The sequence below is a fragment of the Oryx dammah genome, unplaced genomic scaffold (genome assembly GCF_014754425.2).
Source record: "Oryx dammah isolate SB20612 unplaced genomic scaffold, SCBI_Odam_1.1 HiC_scaffold_14, whole genome shotgun sequence".
Classification (NCBI taxonomy): Eukaryota; Metazoa; Chordata; class Mammalia; order Artiodactyla; family Bovidae; genus Oryx; species Oryx dammah.
The window spans coordinates 374,689-394,892 of record NW_024070198.1 but is presented as its reverse complement, the minus strand read 5'-3'; the positions used below and the strand labels follow the sequence as shown (position 1 = coordinate 394,892).

At 40.1% G+C, this 20,204-nt stretch overlaps 1 protein-coding gene across 2 annotated transcripts in view; it reads right to left on the bottom strand.

The window, feature by feature from the left end:
* The window catches only part of IPMK (inositol polyphosphate multikinase), a 55,528-nt gene extending 36,023 nt beyond the window's left edge, over positions 1-19,505 (bottom strand). For both annotated transcript variants that reach the window (XM_040254656.1, XM_040254657.1), the window contains exon 1: positions 19,010-19,505. In XM_040254656.1, the coding sequence (XP_040110590.1) occupies positions 19,010-19,199 (190 nt within the window). In that variant the 5' untranslated portion in view covers positions 19,200-19,505. The remainder of the gene's footprint in view (positions 1-19,009) is intronic.
* Positions 19,506-20,204: the final 699 nt, after the last annotated feature.

Sequence of the window (20,204 nt, the reverse complement as noted above, 5' to 3'; positions counted from 1 at the left end):
ATACACTACTTAAGTTTCTATTTCTTTGGCAAGTGTCAGGAATTTTTAAGAACAAAAATGCAGAATTTAATCAACAAACTATCAACCTAAAAGACATAGTAATCGAGTTTAAGTGCTACTTATAGAATATAAGGAAGGTAAACATTAATTCATATGGGTAAGATTGGTTGGTAAGTAATGAAAAGATTTTGGGACTTCAAAGAACAGTCTAACATAGCTGTTTCCCAAAGTCTGGGAGAGCCTTCACACCCACGGTAACAAGCATTTTCAATGGGCTAATGAATAAAGGTAGATGTAAAAAAGCCCTGGAGCTTCCTGATGGCTCAGTGGTAAACAATCAGCCTGCCAACATAAGAAACACAGGTTCGATCCCTGATCCAGGAAGATCCCACATGCCGCAGGGCAACTAAGCCCCTGCGCCATAACTACTAAGCCTGTGTTCTAGAGCCCGGGAGCTGATACTGAGCCTTTATGCCACAAACTACTGAAGCCCATGAGCCCTAGAGCCTGTGCTCCACAAGAGAAGCCATCATAATGAGAAGTGTATGCACCAAAACTACAGATTAGCCCCCTCTCCGCAACCAGACAAAAGCGTGCGCAGCAACGTAGACCCAGGACAGCCAAAAATAAATAAATAAATAAATAATCCTTAAAAATACTTTATTTCAAAAAAAAAAAAAAAAGGGATTGATGAACTAAATTGGGAGGGAGCAGGGAGCATTCATCAGTGAAGAGAGAACTATGAAGCTTCCCCACCTTGAGGCAGATAACTCATCTAGATACAGGTGAGTCTGCCATTAGACAAACATTTTAGCAGGCAAGCAGAAATCAGACTGTAGACAACAGTGTGGGGTAGCAGGATGGATTAGAGACAATAGTCCTCATACAAAAACAGATTGCTTGATCCAGCAATGCTCCCACACTATTCACTCTGAAAAATACCACTCCAGGTTTTCAGAGAAAGAAGCCATGGAGAAGGAGACAGTAATACCAGGCATTCTCCCAGTGAATGAATTATAGGATCTAAAAGTAAACCACTAGTATCTTACACTGCAGCCAAATCCCTCACAGCTGAAAAACAGTCAGGATAAGAAAAGAAACATCTTGGAAGGCTGGGCCAACACCACATGAACTGAATCTAAGAATGCAGCCCAGCACCAGTTCAACTAAATTCTAGAGGGAATATGATTTATCATTCCTCACGCTAAACAGAGGGGAAGGGCTTATACTCTATGTGGAACAAAACAAAACAAAAAATAATATATTTCACTTCCCAGGGTTCTTTTCTTTCTTCTCACTGTTTTTTTAAATAAGGTATCCAAACTTCAATTTAAAAAATGAGACATAACAAAAGAAGGAAGTGTGATGTATAACTGAAAGAAAACACAGTCAACAAATGATGACACATAGATGAACGAGTACTCTAACTACCAAACAAGGATGTTAAAATAATTATAAGTATCATGCAATAGAAACTATAGGAAAGATATAAATTAAATAGATACTTCAGGAGAAATGCAAAGTCTAAAAAAAGGACCAAAAGAAATTCTAGAAGTAAAAAGACACAGTATCTGAAATACAATTATCAGTAGATGATTAAGAATAGGCAATCAAAGAGACGGATAATAAACTTTAAGGAAGGTCTATAGAAAATATCTAAATTAGTGCAGTGAGAGAAAAAGTATCTAAAAAGGAAAACGGAATAAAGCACTAGCAGCCTGTAGGATAATATCAAGCATTCTAACAAATACAAAGTTGGAGTATCATAAGGAGAAATGAGAATGGGTCAGAAAAATAATTCTGGACTTCCACTTCTACATAGTATACAAAAAGCAGAAAGACCACCACTCCCATCTTAAAATAAAAGTTAGATAATCTACAAAATTATAACTTTTCTTGAAACCATTAGTGCACTAAGACTGTAAACTACAAACATATAATCTAACCACTATGATATGCCCAATGGGAGCATTCCCTTGCTTATGGTAGCACACGGCAAGAAGACAGGACTACCTTACAAGGCAGTAAGAATAATTCAGCTAATATTTTTAACAAACAGTTAACAATAACAAAATACAGGTTAGGGAGAGAATATTGACTTCAAAAAGTTACAAAACACTTGCAACATCTTTTCCAGAAACCCCTCCCCTCTCCAAGAAAAAGACTGGAGTAAAAGAAAAAAAAAAAAAAAACTGAATAAAAAGATAAAAAGCAACCCTCAAAGGTACAGTCCTTGAGGAAGCAGACACCATTCCTGCAAGCAGATAGGGCAGGGAGTCCCTGGAGAAAAAGAACCAGGAACAGCTTTCTTGACATAAGAGAAATCATTTTAAGTCTAAGTTGTTTGGGGATCTAAGCCTGGCCACAATGCTTGCCCTTGAACAGGACTCAGTAATTAACAATCTTAAGGGAAGTTGGATGGCATCATCGGTTTAATGGACAAGAGTTTGAGTAAATTCTGGGAGATAGTGAAGGACAGAGAAGCCTGGCATGTTGCAGTTCATGGGGTCACAAAGTGTCACGACTTAGCAACTGAACAATGAAGTGAAGGATTGCAGGAACAAAGGAAAAGCAGTCAAGAAACAATGTGCAGTGCTGTGCTTAGTCGCTCGCTAGTGTTCCACTCTTTGCGACCCTATGGACAGTAGCCTGCGAGGCTCCTCTGTCCATGGGGATTCTCCAGCCAAGAACACTGGAGAGGGTTGCCATTTCCTCCTCCAGGGGTTCTTCCCAATCCAGGGATCAAACCCAGATCTTCCGCATTGCAGATGGATTCTTTAGCTTCTCAACTGCCAGGGAAGCCCCAAGAAACAATAGTTCAGTGATAAAGTCCTAGTTCCTCCTCAAGTTATATATATAACAATCTGATACAGATCATAGCTCTTCAGAAACTACACCCCTACTCAAGTGAAGGATGGAATGATGAGGTTTCCTTTTCGAACCCTCTGCGATTTGAATCAACTAAAACTTGGACTCTGTAGATCTCTGCACCAATTCTATACTGAATTCTCTGCTCAAGCCCCTTCATGAATATTCCTTAACTTTTTCCCCAATTTTACCATTTGGGGAGACACTGCTTTGGGAAAGAGCTCCTTACTTGCTGTAGGTAATAAATCCTTCTCCCAATCTTTGACTTGGTTATGTCCTTTGGCTCAACAACCCACCAAGAGAAACCCAATTTTTCAGGTAACACGACTACAGGAAAAAACAGTTCCTACCAGAACCTTTTCCCCTGTGAACAAAATTCTAAGCTTCTAGGGTAAGGGCAGTAAATCATGTTGCCCCCAAGGCACAAAGATAGGGAGAATAGTAAGAGATAGTAAGAGAAAAAAAATCCTTAATCCTGGAGGCAAAGAGGGACCAGAAAAGCATGATAAATCCTGACTCCAGAGGTGTCTATTGCTGGGGGAAGAGAAATAAACTCACTTGCTAAAGAGTTTGTCTGCCACAAAAAATAAAAAGGAGCACGAGACAGGAGGGAAAAGGGTAGGACACACATGCTAGATAAATGAAGGGGTGCAACCCTTGGGATACAGACTGGCTGCAACCAGCTAAAACTAAGGTGGCTTTGAGAACAGTCCAATCATTGACCTTTAGTTCATTATACCTTCATTGTAATAGGTGGTACAGTTGGTAATGAACCTGCCTGTCAATTCAGGAGACATAAGAGACATGGCTTTGTTCGATCCCTGGGTCGGGAATATCCCCTAGAGAAAGGAATGACAATGCATTCCAATAGTCTTGCCTGGAAAATTCCACGGACAGAGGAGCCTGGTGTGCTACAGGCCACGGAGTCGAAAAAGTCGGACACAACTCAACACATACAACCACAACCAGTACTAAAAATCACCCCCACTTAAGCTGAGACAGTTAGATCATAAAAGGTCAGAAGGTGGGCAGTGGCCAAACCCTGGGAAATCCCCACCCTTCCCAGACCTAACAAGATACTGACCACCCTCATTAGCACATGAAATCACTGAGCCCTTAAAATCCAAGACCCCCATGCCCTGGGCCAGCTCTCACTTTCTGACATGGTCTGTCACCAATAAGCAACAGTAGTCTACAGATGGAGGAGGGGCATGAACATAGAGAAAAAAAAAACTTCTGAAGCATGGATGCAAAGAAGACCTAAAGCAGAGGGCTGGAAAGGAATACTGAGAAAAATCCTCCAGCAAATCACTCTCACTCTAAACATAAGATTACAACAGAGAAATTTCAAGCCCATGATACACTAAAGGTATATTAGTCTGCTTGTACTTCTGAAATACCAAAGATTGGATGCTTAAACAACACAAATCTATTCTCTCACAGTTATAGAGCTAGAAGATCAAGCACCCAGATCAAGGTGCCAAGTACCTTGGAAAGAGCCGTCTTTCAGGCCCGTGGACAGCTCCTACCTTCTCACTGTGTCCTCACATGGTGGGGAAATAAGAGTATACTCTCTCATGTCTATTTTTATAAGGACACTAATTCTATTGGATCAGGCCCCACCTTATGATCTTGTTTAGTTATAATAAGAAAAAGGAATGGCTAAAAGACAAACAGAAAAGCCCTCAAAAATAGAACAAAAGAAAATCGCAGTACCAATGCCTCAGGTGAAACAAACACACCCCCTTCCTAGCTAGCCCTAATTTGCATAGCGGGGAGGAGACAAAACTTATATAAAGAGAGAGACAAGGTTGAAGTATTGGAGGTTGAAACTCCAATACTCTGGCTACCTGATGCAAAGAACTGACTCATTGGAAAAGATCCTGATGCTAGGAAAGATTGAAGGCAGGAGCAGACGGGAGAGAGGATGAGATGATTGGATGGCATCACCAGCTCAAGGGACATGAGTTTGAGCAAGTTCTGGGAGCTGGTGATAGACAGGGAAGCCATAGGGTCGCAAAGGGTTGGACACGACTGAGCGACTAAACTAACTGAAGATGGGTTGAGGCCTTTCCTCATTAATTTTAAAGGCCTTCTCTCCAAATACAATCATATTGGGAGTTAGTGTTTCAATATATTAATTTTGGAGGGCACAACAGTCAATCTACAACAGAAGGTAACTACAACATAATTCACACTTGGCTCTACTCCTGACTAGACTGGTTCAAGCACCAACATTAACAGCCTAGCAGAAGAGGTATATTCATTTCAGGCATAAATACTGTTTGCCTCAGTTACTTCAGTCCTACATATGATATCCAGATTTTAATTAAAAAATCACAAGTCATATAAAAAACTAAGGGAAAAAACACTGCCAAGAGATAATGCAACATACAGAACAGTTTCAGAGATTACACTGATGTTATAATTATCAAACTTAAAATAACCATAATTAATCTATTAAAAACTGTAACAGGAAAGGTAAGACATGCATGAAAAGATGAAGAATTTCAGCACAGATAAATTTTGAGTTAAATGGAATGTAAGAAATAAAAAACATGGTAAGAGAGATTAAAAACTGCTTTCTATTGGTTTACCAGTAGACATAAAACAACAGAGGAAGAAATCAGTAAATGTGGGGACAAGGAATCCATAGGGACAGAGGAGACTGGCAGGCCACAGTCCATAGAGTCACAAAGAGTCAGACATGACTGAAGTGACTTAGCACACACATGCATGCAATTTCTGCATGCAACAGAAATTACCCAAATTGAAACACAAAAAGAGAAAAAAAAATAACTGCATGTTTTTTCTATCTGCAGATGGAATAGTCTAGGTAATTTTTAACTTTTTTTTTTTTGGTAACTCTTCCCAGGAATTTCTATAATAAACATATTTTGCTTTCATTAATAGAAAAGATACTTGACACAGGAAAACATATACATTAAATAATTATATACTCTGAATAATCTCAATTATGTAACCAAGTTATTAAAAAGACTTTTTTTTAATGACCAAAATGACAATGTCTAAAATGTTCTAAAACTAATAAAAACAAACTATAGAGCCAGGAAGCCCAGAGAATCATAAATACTATGGGGAAAAAAAAAAAATTCCTAGACATTTTAATACAAAACTTAAATACAAAAACAAAAATGGTTAAAAGGATGGATTAAAAAAAGATATACTACTCATAAGAAAGTTGATATATTAATATTCTTATATATCAAACTACGCTAACGTCATATAGACTTCAAGAAAAGAAACACTGAATGTAAAGGACATGCCATAATGATAAGAAGGTTTCATTAAGACACAATGGTAGCAAAGTTTCAAAATATATGAAACAAAAACTGAAAAGATAAACTCACAATTACTATCTCAATAATTCATAAAAACAAGTATTCCGAATATTAGTAATGATATATAAAACTTTAACAGTATCAAACAACTTGACTATACTGACACTTATAGAATACTACGTCCAACAGAATATATATATTTTTTTCACGCATAAATGGAACTTTTACCAAAACTGACCATCTGCTGGACTACAGAAAAAAAATCACACAGAGAATATTCTCTGACCACAATGGAAGTGATGATAAGACATCTGGGAAAATACCAAATAGACAGAATGTAAACACACCTCTAACTAATCCATGGATCAAAATTCACAAGGGAAATTAGGAAACATTTTAACTAGGTGATAATGAAACCAACATATCGAAATTGTGGAATGCAACTAAAAGTACCACATAGTGCTTAGAGAAAAATGCATAGTTTTAAATGCTTATATTGCAAAAGAAAGAAGGTTCCAACTTAAGATGCAGGGGGAAAAAGATATTAAAGAAAGACAGGAGCAAAAAAAAAAAAATCAATGCAATAAAAATGGACAACAGAAAAAAAAATCAGTGAAACTAAAAGGTTCTCTGAGATCAATAAAACTGATAAACCTCTAGCTAGACAGATCAAGGAAAACAAATAATCATTATTAGAAATAAATGAAAGATGAGATGTCACTACAAATGCTACAAACATTAAAAGCATAAATGAATTATGAACTTCACACCAATAAATTCAACAACTGAGATAGGGGTTTCCCCAGTGGCTAGTGGTAAAAAATTCACCTGTCAATGCAGGAGACAAAGGTTCGATCCCTGGTCCAGGAAGATCCCATATGCCACAGAGCAACTAAGCCTGTGTGCCACAACTACTGAGCTTGTACTCTAGAACCCAGGAATCGCAACTACTGGGCCCATGTGTGGCGGCCACTAAAGCCCATGCACCTAGAGCCCAACCTTTGCAACAAAAGAAGTTACCACAGTAAGAAGCCCACACACCACAACAAAGAGTAGTCTCAGCTCACTGCAACTAGAGAAAAGCCTATGCAGCAGTGAAGACCCAGCACAGCCAAAAATAAATAAAAATTATTTTTTAAAAAAAACTTAGATAAAGTGTATAAACACCTTTAGACAGAGAATAGAAAATTTAAGTTAATTTATGTATACCAATACGGTGGCCACCTAATGCAAAGACCCTGATGCTGGGAAAGATTGAAGGTGGGAAGATAAGTGGATGACAGAGGCTGAGACGGTTGGATGGCATCACTGACTCAATGGACATGAGTTTGAGTAAACTCCTGGAGTTGGTGATGGACAGGGAGGCCTGGTGTGCTGCAGTCCATGGGGTCTCAAAGAGTCGGACACAACTGAGTGATTCAACTGAACTGAACTGAACCGATGTATACCAAGGGCTTCCTGCATAGCTCAGTCGGTAAGGCATCTGCCTGCAATGCAGGAGACCTGGGTTCAATTCCTGGGTCAGGAAGTTTCCCTGGAGAGGGAAAAGGCAACCCCTTCCAGTATTCTTGCCTGGAGAATCCCATGGACAGAGGAGCCTGTCGGACTACGGCTCATGGGATCGCAAGAGTCAGGCACGACTTAGCACTAACGTTTTATGTATACCAAAAACATTGATTTCATATTTGTAAATATACCAAGACAACTGAAGCCAAAATGTGCTCATCAGTAAATTCTATCCAACATTTACAGAAAAAGATACCAGTTTTACCAAGAAAAGTAGGGAACATTTCCCTGCTCACTTTATGAAGCCAGCATATTCATTTTTAAAAACCTCAACAAAGACTTAAAATTATAGGCAATTATCTCAAATGAATACAGTCACAGAAATCTTTAATAAAAACACTAAGAAACCAAATCCAAACATGCCAACAAATTTGGAAAACTCAGTAGTGGCCACTGGACTGGAAAAGGTCAGTTTTCATTCTAATCCCAAAGAAGGGCAATGCCAAAGAATATTCAAACTACCCCACAATTGCACACATATCACATGCTAGCAAGGTTATTATACTCAAAATCCTCCAAGACAGTCTTCAACAGTACATGAACCAAGAACTTTCAGATGCACAAGCTGGATTTAGAAAAGGCAGAGGAACCAGAGATCAAACTGCCAACGTCCGCTGGATCACAGAAAGAGAAAGAGAATTCCAGAAAAAAACATCTAATTCTGCTTCATTGATTATGCTAAAGTCTTTGACTGTGTGGATCACAACAAACTGTAGACAATTCTTAAAGAGATGGGAGTATCAGACCACCTTACCTGCCTCTTGAGAAATCTGTATGAAGGTCAGGAAGCAACCGTTAGAACCAACCATGAACAACACACTGGTTTAAAATTGGGAAAGGAGTGTGTCAGGCTGTATATTGTCACCCTGTTTATTTAACTTGTATGCAGAGTACATCATGTGAAATGTCAGGCTGGATAAATCACAAGCTGGAATCAAGATTGCTGGGAGAAATATCAATAACCTCAGATATGCAGATAATACCATTTTAATGGCAGAAAACGAAGAGGAACTACAGAGCCTCCTGATGTAGGTGAAAGAGGAGTGAAAAAGCTGGCTTGAAACTTAACATTCAAAAAACTAAGATCATGGCATCTGCTCTCATCATTTCATGGCATATAGATGGGAAAACAATGGAAACAGTGACAGACTTTATTTTCTTGGGCTCCAAAATCACTGTGGACGGTGACTGCAGCCATGAAATTAAAAGATGCTTGCTCCTTGGAAGAAAAACTATGACAAACCTAGAGAGCATATTAAAAAGCAGAGACATTACTTTGTCGACAAAGGTCCCTATAGTCAAATATATGGTTTTTCCAGTAGTCACGTACATACGTCAGAGTTGGACCATAAAAGAGGGTTGAGTGCTGAAGAAATGATGCTTTTGAACTGTGGTGTGGAGAAGACTCTGAGAGTCCCTTGGACTGCAAGGAGATCAAAGCAGTCAATCCTAAAGGAAATCAATCCTAAATATTCTTTGGAAGGACTGATGCTGAAAGTGAAGCTCCAATACTTTGGCCACCTGATGCTTCCAAAGAGCTGACTCATTGGAAAAGACCCTCATGCTGGGAAAGAGAAGGCAGGAGAAGGGCATGAGGATAAGATCCTTGGATGGCATCACCAACTCAATGGACATGAGTTTGAGCAAGCTCTGGGAGATAGTGAAGGACAGGGAAGCCTGGAATGTTGCAGTCCAAGGGGTTGCAAAGAGTCAGACATGACTGAGCAACTGAACAACAATTTATCACAAACATATGGACCTTAATCCAGGAACACACAGTTGATTTAAATATTCCAAGATGAGTAAACGTATTGATGTTTGGGAAGACAGTTTTCTGAGAAAAAAGGGAGATATGAATATAGAACAGGGAGAAGAAAGAACCCTGTGATATTAGATTTTAATTATAGATATGAATATTAATTTTAATTTTTACCAATAAGAAATTATTTAATTCATTCTGCTGAAAGGACCAATAGTAATAACAATCAAGAAGCAATGAGTATACCTGTTGCCCAGATGTTGATTTTTAAATACGATTTATCCCCAAAGGATGTACCTTTCCCTCTCTTCCTTGCTTTTTGCTTCTCTTCATTCTTCCGCTATTCATAAAACCTCCTCAGATAAGCAGTTTACCTTCTTGCTTTTCTTTTTCTTTGGGATGGTTTTGTTTGCCACCTTCTACACAATATGACAGACCTCTGTCCATAGTTCTTCAGGCACACTGCTATCTAGATCTAGTCCCTTGAATCTATTCATTACCTCTGAATTTATACGGGATTTGATTTAAATTATACTTGGCTGGCCTAGTGTTTTTCCTGGTTTTCTTTCGTTTAAGCCTGACTTTTGCTATGAGAAGCTTATCATCTTAGCCACAGTCAGCTCCAGGTCTTGCTTTTGCTGACCGTATACACAGCTTCTCCATCTTCAGCTACAAAGAATGTAATCAATTTGATTCTGGTATTGACCATTCGGTGATGTCGATGTGTAAAGTATTCTTTTGTGTTGGTGAAAAAGAGTAGAGAGCTGGCTTAAGACTAAATATTAAAACAACTAAGATCATGGAATGGCCCCATTACTGCATGGGAAACAGAAGGGGGAAAGGTGGAAGTATTGACAGATTTCCTCTTTTTGGACTCCAAAATCACTGTTGACAGTGACTACAGGCCATGAAATCAGAGGACAATTGCTTCCTGGAAGGAAAGCGATGACAAACCAAAGCAGTGTGTTGAAAAACAGAGACATTACTCTTCTGTGATGCTGAAGCTCCACTATTTTGGTCACCTGATGCGAACAGATGACTCATTGAAAAAGTCCTTGATGCTGGAAAAGATCGAGGGCAAAAGGAGAAGAGGGCATCAGAGGATGAGATGCCTGGACAGCATTATTGATGCAATAAACATGAATCCAAATGGGCAAACTCCAGAAGACGGTGAGGGACAGGGAGGCCTGGCATGCTGCAGTCCATAGAGTTGCAAAGAGTCAGACATGACTGGACAACTGAACAACAACAACCCCTAAATGAACTAGGTTCTTGAGAAAATAGCGTCTTATTCTAAGGCTGGGACCCGAAAGGTATAAGATGAACATGGGACATCTTTTCATGCCACAAAGTGAGAAAATGCTTCAAAATATGAGAACATTAAAAAGACACAGGAGCCAGCTTGAAGAAGCTCCCACTACCAAAATCTGGGACAATTGAGCATCAAAATTAAGCAGCAACAATAAAGGCTAAGATCTATCCGTTTAAGTTTGGAAAACCCAGCCGTCCATCCTACTAATTAGAGAAGGAAAATCTGTATGTCTTAAAGAAGAATGCCAACTAACAAATGTAACAGGAATAAGAGTTTAGAACATCATTTTCCAACTAACACGGTAATAAGTTGAGTTGGTCAAATATCATTAACGAGTGCTTCTAACATTTGGTGAAAATGCCACTGATATGCAGGATGTTCAACAGTCTCAAAATATTCCTCTCAAAGTATTTGCCTACAATAGGAAACATTAAACCTAACAGTGGAAAACTCTGGCAGACATCATTTAATCAGCTGATCAAAGTGATATCACCAGTAATGCAACTGACATCCTGTGCTGTATGATATGATGCTTCAAGAAAACAACATAATTCATTTGGTATTCTTAGAAAAACGCATTCATCTGATTCTAATCATAAGGAAATATTAGAGAATCTTGAGGAATATTCGAAAAGTCATATGTCTATAGTCTTCAAATATTTCACAGTTAAAAAAAGATAAAGAAAAAAATTTAAGACCTGCTCCATATGACAGGCAACTAGAGGGTGATAATAACTAAATGCAATGTATATAACCTTAGATGGGGGAAAACTGCTATAAAGAATATTAGGGAAAACGGCTATAAAGAAATATAGGAATAGTGGCAAAAGCAAAATGATAAATATTCTGAATTTGATAATTTTACCATGGTTAGGTAAGAAAATGTTCTTATTTTTAGGAGACAGACAAGAGGTCATGCCTGCAACTTGGTTTTAAATGGTTCCACAAAACCATTATCATACACGATAAAGCAATTGTGGCAGAATATTAATAGCCAAATACAGATGAATGGTAATATGTATTAGTTTGTTATTCTATATTTGCAGCTTTTAAGTTTGAAATTTCCCAACACAGAAATTTTTTAAATTTCTTAAAAAGGAAGCATGATATACAGTGGCATCAATTATTTAGGTAAAATCTACTGTAAGACTTTTACACTGAATGTAAATGGCCAGAAATAGTCAAGACAATCAGAAGTGAGATGTTTATTCTACCATACATCAAGATTTATTATACAGCAGTTTAAGACAGTGAGGTATTACTGCTAGGATAAACAAATCAGTAAAACAAGTCCAATATGAAACTGAAAGAACTGAGGTATATATGCACAATGGAGTACTAATAAGTTGTAAAAAGGCAATAAGGAAGCACTCTATGAACTGCTAATACCGATTTCTAGGAAATACTGCTAACTTTAAAAAACAAAGTACAAAAGAGTATATACAGCATACTACTTTTTGTCGCAAGAAAGGAAAAGAAGAAAATAGAGATATGCTTAATTCTACAACAAGAAATTCAGAAAAGATAAATCAAAAACAATGAAACTGGTTACCTACAAGGGATGCTGAGAAATGGGATGGAGAAGATGGGTACAGAAGAGAGTGACACTTCTGATACACCTTTTTTGAAAAGTTTTGCTTTTGGAAGCATATTAATTTTATAAGCATTCAAAAACTGGTCATTAAAGGAAGAGAAATGAATTTAAACAGAAACAAACATATTTCAAATGAATAATATTTCCATGGAAAAGAGAGAAGTAAAAATAACCACACACACACACACAAATCTTAATCTAAATAGCTTTTGAAAAGTGTCCAACCAAACACCCTCAATGAAAGGAATCTAATCTCGAATTCTTTATTCTAGGTTTGTTTTCTACAGTAGTACAAGCACAGAAAGTCTGAAGACCATAGGATTAAAAAAAAATTTAACATTGTGGGAGCCAGGTTCTCACTGAGGTAAATGGAAAATACAAATAGAAAAGAACTCCATGGAGTTGGAATGAAACTAGAAGTATCAGTATGCAATTATGATTTCTAAAATATTTATACACACTTTTTAGTAATGTCCATTGAAAAGACCTGGAAGCAATGACATCCCAGTGGTAACAAGCAAACCTGCACCCAGATCTTGGTTTCTAAAAACCATTTGCCACTAAAAATGAACCAGGGCTCCTTGGAGAAATGGCAGGTTCCAGAGCTGTGTGGACTTCCCTGGTTAAAGGAAGGAAGTGCTCCAAACTGGTCAAATCTGGGACAATTTGAACAGCAAAATAAACAAGTTCTATAATAGATTATGACACTATAAAATAAAAATCCATGACTGCAAATTGATCATAAAAAAGAACACACATATATAGGAATAACAGAGAGCTATTTCTTTTTTTTCTTTCTTTTCTTACAAAGTCAACTATGCTTCAATATGTAAAATATCAACTATATTCCCTATGTTAATCATCATTGTAACTAATTTTATATCTCACAGTTTGTATCTCTTAATCCCCTTCACCTATTTCACTGCTCCCCAGTGCGCATCCCCTCTAATAATCATTAGTTTGCTCTCTAAATCTGTGAGTGGAGGGGCTCCCCCCAACCCCTGCACTCTCCTGGAGCTATTTCTTAGAATCAGTGCTCAGTCACTCAGTAGTGTCTGACTCTTTGCTACCTCACTGACTATAGAATGTTGACTATTAAAATAGAGTGGTAGAATGAAAAAAGAAAATCACAATTTTTCCACTATCAGAGTAAAGGCTGCTTCAGGCAGAATTATCATTAGATGTCTAATCTAGGAGTAAAGTATGAGGATCCCAATATTTTCATGAACTTATAAGTATCTCTCCACAGACAGCTTAGTAACACAGGGAGAAAATATTAACTATATGCTAGAGAAGCCAAACCACACTTGGACCAGGTGATCAAGTTAACATCACTAATAACGGGCAGATAGACAGTGTGGACCTCTAGATGTGATACCCTAAAAAGGATATCTTATATATCACTTGTATAACATTCCAGCCAGAAAAGTATAACCTGAATCTCATCGTAAGAACCCATCATATACCCAAATTAAATAATAATACTTTATTAAGTAACTAGCCTGTACTCTTCAAAATCTTATCATTTTTAAAAAGACTGAGAAACTGTTACAAATTATAGAATTCCAAGAGACAAGAGAACTAAATGCAACAAATGATTCTAGACTAGACCCTATCCTGAAAAAAACAAATATAAGACATTATTGGAACAGTGGACAAAATCAGAATATGGACTATAGATGAAGTACTGTATTATTACCGAAACACAAGTTACTGTGCCCAACACACAGTGAGGTCAAACGATACCAAAACAAGCTTGAACAGAGAAAGGTTTACTGCAGGGCCATGCAAGGAAATCAGTGGTTCATGCCTTAAAAACCCCAAACTTCCCAAGAGCTATCAGCAAAGCAGTGTTAAAGGAAAGGTGAGCGAGGGGTGTGGTTAGTTGTTGCAGGGTAAGATCCTTAGTTCTTGAGGTCAGGTCATGGTCAGGTAATGATGTTCCCGTAAATCTCCACCAAACAAATTATGTGTTAATGTGTTATTTTCTGTTCAGACAAGAAAGAGCCAGGTCCCAAGGCACAAGTTTCACCCTTTGAGATCCAGATCCTGGTTAAATAAGAGGAGGCAGATCTCAGCTGGTGGCTCCCTCAGGGCCAGGTCCCCAGACCCTGCCCAACTGTAATCAGTGAGGGAGCCTAGTGCCCCGAACCCACCTGGCCCTCAGGCTCCTCAGGCCGCCCAAATGGCAGGGGCCAACGCCCACAGATTGGCCCCATGCAGACCACCACTGCCATTAGTTGGCACGGGCAGGGGTAGAGGAGAGGTTCACTACGGTCCCCAGGCCTGGGCCAGGCCAGGCTGACCCTGGCTAGGGCTCTGGAACACAGCCCCCAGTCTGTTCCCTGGGGCCCCCAGATCATCCAGCGGCCCAAGATTGGGTGAGGTGGAGGGGCCCCCTAGGCAAAGGCTGGGGTCTGCCTCTTACCTCACTCTCCACCTGGCGACCATCACTCCCCCAGCTGTTGGCTGAATCCCCCACTAATGGCAGTTCACTGACAGTTGCTCGTGGGAGAGGCTCACTGTGGTGTCAACCGATGGCAGAACAGGACCGCTACCTGTGTGGGGGTGGGGGTGTCTGGTGTAAGGTGGTAATGGAGCTCAGCGACAGTCAGGTGCCAAGGGCTGTGCTCCACAGCTGTGTCACCGTATCAAACTGTTAAATTTTCCATATTTGTTAAATGTGCTGTGGTTACAGAAATACACACTAAAGTACATTCTTAAGATTTACACACTGAGGTATTACTGTGTAAAGAAAGGCACATGATGTATGCAACCGACTCTCAAATAGTAAAGAAAAAATGTTGTTCAGTCGCTAAGTCATATCTGACTCTTTCATGACCCCATGGACTGTAGCCCACCAGGCTCCTCTGTCCATAGGATTTCAGAGACATAATTCTGCCGTATGTTTTCTGCCGTATGTTGTCATTTCCTTCTCCAAGGGATTTTCCCAACCCAGGGATCAAATCCACGTCTCCTGAACTGGCAGGTGGATTCTTTACCACAGAGCCACCAGGGAAGCCCAAGAAAAAAATAAATATGTATATACAGAGAGATAAATTCAGAAAAATGTTAAATTCCCTATAATATTCTAATAACTCTTCTGGACGTTTGAAATTATTTTAAGTCAATTAGTTTCAGAGGGTATCTTAAAAAAATAGACCAGTAGTAAGCCAAAACAGTTGTGGGTTTTTCCCCCAGAACAACATCCGTTTAAATCCTTCTTTTCCCTATAGACCATTTCATTTCTATATCCTAAATTGGATTTAAGATACAAACACCTGATTTCAACTTGTTTAAAACCTCAAGGACATTTGAAGGAAATTAATGGTACATGTTAAATATCAAAACAAAAAAGGATTTTACATTTTGGCAAGCTTTTGGATTTCAAATTGGTAGCAATTACATTTTTATGAAACATATCTATAGGAAAAGTTGTATAAAACAAGACCCAGCAGTTCCTTGGTGGTAAAGAATTCCAGGCCTTCACTGCTGAAGCCCAGGTTCAATCCCTGGTCAAGGGAACTGAGATCCTACAAGGCCTGCAGCATAGCCAAAAAAAGGTTGTATAATGTGCAAGGTATAGTATGATGTACAAGACTGTTTAATACATTATTTTTAACACATACACAGAAAATAGTGAAAATCTAAAATTTCATCACCAGAGGACTAATTATGACATATCCATACTCCACTATCCACTATCCATACAACAGTTTTTTAGATGAAGTATAAGCATGAAAATATGACATACTATATAACACAATACAAAATGAAAGCCAGAAGTTGCAGATATATTTGTACGAAAAATTGGAAGTGTGTTAATGTGTTTACATATGTGACCAGAAACAAAGGCCTGAAAGGATACACCAGAAAGTTACCAGTGTTTGTGATTGCCCTGAGAGAGGGAAAATAGGGGGAAAGGCACTGATATATGTTTGAACTTTTTACTTTGAAAGATCATGTACAATCTACAACTTGAAAATGCAAATATTTTGTATTCTTAAAAATAAGACATAAATATACTTTGATGAAATAATTTCACTGAAGAACAAAAAATATAGCTCTTGATATCAGAACTATAACATAATCTTCTTAAGCAGTTGTAACAATATAATAAGATCCATTTTTCTATTCAAGTACTTGGTGCTATATATTTTTTAAATTTTAATTTAATAAAGCCAACAAATCCCTTTTGGAAATAGATAAGACATTAACCCTAAATTGAAGACCCCTGCTTACTAAATGAATAGTAATTTTTTTTTTTTAATCCACAATGTCTTTAGCAAAGTTTATTCTGAGAATTTCAGTTGATAGCCAAAGTACATCTTGAACTACAATATGTACTTTACAACTCTAAGTGATTTATGATAGTACAGAGACATAATAAACTCAAACTCTGAATTACTTACCATCTTGCTATCCATGCTATGAATAAAGTAGATTATCATTCAGGTGTCCTTTCACTAATAACATTTTAAGTTAAATGTAATAATAAATAAAGCTAAGGATTCCAGCTTCTAGAATCTATACAACTCCTTTGATTAGTTCATTTGGATGACAAACTCTTTCAGTCACTGTTTACAATGTAGCTTTAAGGTACATTAGTTATTAGTCAGAGATAACTCTGAACAGGTTCACCATTACGTACTTTGATAAGCAGTGGTTACACTAACCTGTTTGTGGTTTAGTTTCGGATATTTTGTTCATTCTCCTTTGTACATAAGTCCATCTTAGGGACTCTCAGGGAAACAATTATTTTTTTCATGCCTCTAGAATATTATTAGGAATATCATCTTTATAATTCATTAGTATAAATCAGTAGGTATGTTCATTAGTATAAATTCATTAGTATAAATCTATGAAAAAGTATTCCATAATTACTCTCAAACTTCCATTAACAGAGGGGACATATAGGAGAATGCTATCAAAGTGCTATTCTAAGCACCTTGATAATGTTTCCTTACTTCTAAGCTAAGCACTTGAGAACAATTATTTGTTTCCTAACCTGGGTGTATCAAAATAACTGATAATTTTCACTCTTTCAACATTTCCCGAGTTTAACTGAGCCTCAGGCCGCAGGAGGCTACCGGAATAAAAAGATTGAGCCTCTAAGGAAGTAACAATTTAACAATTTAAAGGGAAGAAAGGAATACAATTGACTCATCATTAACCCCTAACTTTGAAAAAGAGAAAAGTAGATAAAAGTATTGGAAAATGTTGTTCTCTGACAATTAACATACATACATTGTCCCATCCATTTTCAAAAATCCTTGTTTGAGTGGTTTTCTGCAAGCACAGTGTGTGTGTTCACTTAGTCTTGTTCAACTCTTTGCGGCCCCATGGTTTGTAGCCAGCCTGCCAGGCTCCTCTGTCCATGGAATTTCCCAAGCAATACTGGAGTGAGTTGTCATTTCCTCCTCAAGGGGAATCTTCCCCACCCAGGAATGGAACTCATCTCCACAGTATCCTACAGTGGCAGGCTGATCCTTTACCACTGGGCCACCTGAGAACATGGTGGGGAAAAAGTGCTACGAGGCAGGGCCCTTGGTTTCCATATTCTCCACACAGTACCTGTATGACCTGAGGTTTGTCACTTAACCAGCAGTCTTGGCCTATTATCTCAGCTTAAAATGTCAGTATTATCTTACTAGCCTAAGCCAGAATCATCTTACCAGCACAAACCAAATCGTCCTCAGTGGTTTCCAGGTCAAAGATCCGCATTACTCACATATTCATCTGATTTCCCCAAGTAATCATGGCCTAGGAACCAGTGTGAGTAAGCTAGGTGAATTCCAGTTCCTAAACTGAACTTTTACATTACCAAGAGAATAAAAAGGCCCTGGATTGTGCTTTAAACGCTGTGACTCAAAAAATGTATTACACAGGCTAAAGATACAGTCTTAAAAAGATGATCAAGAATGACTGTCTTAACAGTGTACCATCCTGGTACAACAACAGGGTGTAATTTTCGACCGTGAATCCGAGTTTCAGCATTACTGAAACCACGCCTCCCATAGAAATCCAAGAGCTATCAGAAAAACCTCTCCAAAGGGCGGGGGAGAGAGATAAACAAGGACAAGCTATCCCAAAACAAAACAGAACCCAAACAAACAAACATTAAAAAAACAAAACTGTTTTTTCTTCCCCTCCAGCTATGCAGCTGCACCGAAAAGAGAAGCACTTAGATTAGCATCATCTGCGTTTCATTCCTTTTCTTTTGCAATACTAGCTACCCGCCTATAATAAACAGACCTTGTGCTCAGGGGAGAATTTACTTCCCCATCCAGTAAAAACGAAGTTCCTTATTTTCACTAACAATGAACGCCATCTCCAATCAATATCCACCCTCTCTGGGGAGACCAGACACTCCTCTTTCGCCACCTCCCACTGCAGGCCTGACACCCCACATCCCAGAAATCGCCCCACTTTTCAAGCCCCTGCTGCACGGGTCGCGAGGCTCTGGGGGGAAGTGAAAGAGATCCATGGTGCGGCGTGCACAACAGCACAGGCGTCCAGCCCGGTCAGTGAGCCCCCCGGTGCCTCCGCCGGCCGGGGTCTCGCGAAGGCGGAAGGGGAGCGGCGAGCCCCGCGCCACCCCCACTTACCCACTTTGTCTTTCCCGTACATGTGCCCGGCCACCTGATGCGAGAGGGGCACGCAGCCGTTGAGGAAGCGGAGCCTGCCGCCCGCCGGCTTCGGAGTGCCCTCGGGGGCGGTCTCGCTCGCCGGTGGGGTCCGCATTTCTGGGGGGCCAGGCGCCTCAAGCCGGAGAGGGGATGGCGGCTCCGTTGCCATAACGGAGAGCTGAGGCGGCAGCAGCGGCGATAGCAGGGGAAAAAATAGGGCGGAGGGAGAGGGCTCCGCAGGACCCGAGGGTCGCTCAGGCTCGGCCGCGAGGAGGCCCGGGGGTTCCTGCGGCTGGTGCCCGCTGTGGCCCGGGGAGGGGGCCCATGACGCCGCGGGGGCGCAGGCGCTCCCCTGCCCAATTCTCCCCTCGGGGCGGCTCTAGTTTCCCGCTTCTCTGCCGCCGCGGCTGCCGATCCCGGCGCAGCCCTGGAGACAGATCCAAGCACAGGAGCGGCGGCGGCGGCGCCTCGCGCTCCCCGGGGCCTTGACGGCGACGAGAGCCCCACCTCCCGCGCCCCCGCCCCCTCCCGCCGTCCTCCAGTCCCCTTAGCTGCCGCGCGCGCGTCAGCGCCGCTCGCACGGCCGCCTCCGCCGCTAGCTTCCTACTGCGCGACCCGCCGCTACTGAGCATGCCCAGAGGCCGCCCGACGGGACCCCCGAGGCGGGGCGCGCGCTCGGCGCTGCCCCGGCGAGCGTAAGGACCTGGAAAGGGCGAGCACGAGCGGAGCTCTTCTCATCCCCACCCGATGGGCCTTTTGGTGCAGCCCCGGCTGTTACTTCATTCATTCAGTACGCGCTTCAGCGCGTCCCCGGCTTAAAGAGGTCTGGTTCTTGCAGTTGTAAGGGGCAGTCAGTCACTCGTTAAGAATTGGGAGGCAGAAGGGTTGCCCTGGGTGGCTCGGGAGACCACCTTTTACCGCAATCCCCGCTCCGGAAAGATACAATAGGAGTAAAACCAGGCAGCCTTCGAAACACCCTTTAAGTAATCCTATCCTCCTCACCAAATTGGTGCCTCTAAACAACTTATAACAAGTTATAAACAACTTACTCAAAAAATTTTGAAACCGACACTAATTTCAGACTGCAGAAGATAGGAAATAATCTTAAATTTTTTTTAAGTGAGCACGTGTTTTTTTTTTCTCTCTCTCCCACTGGACCCTTAACGCAAGTTCC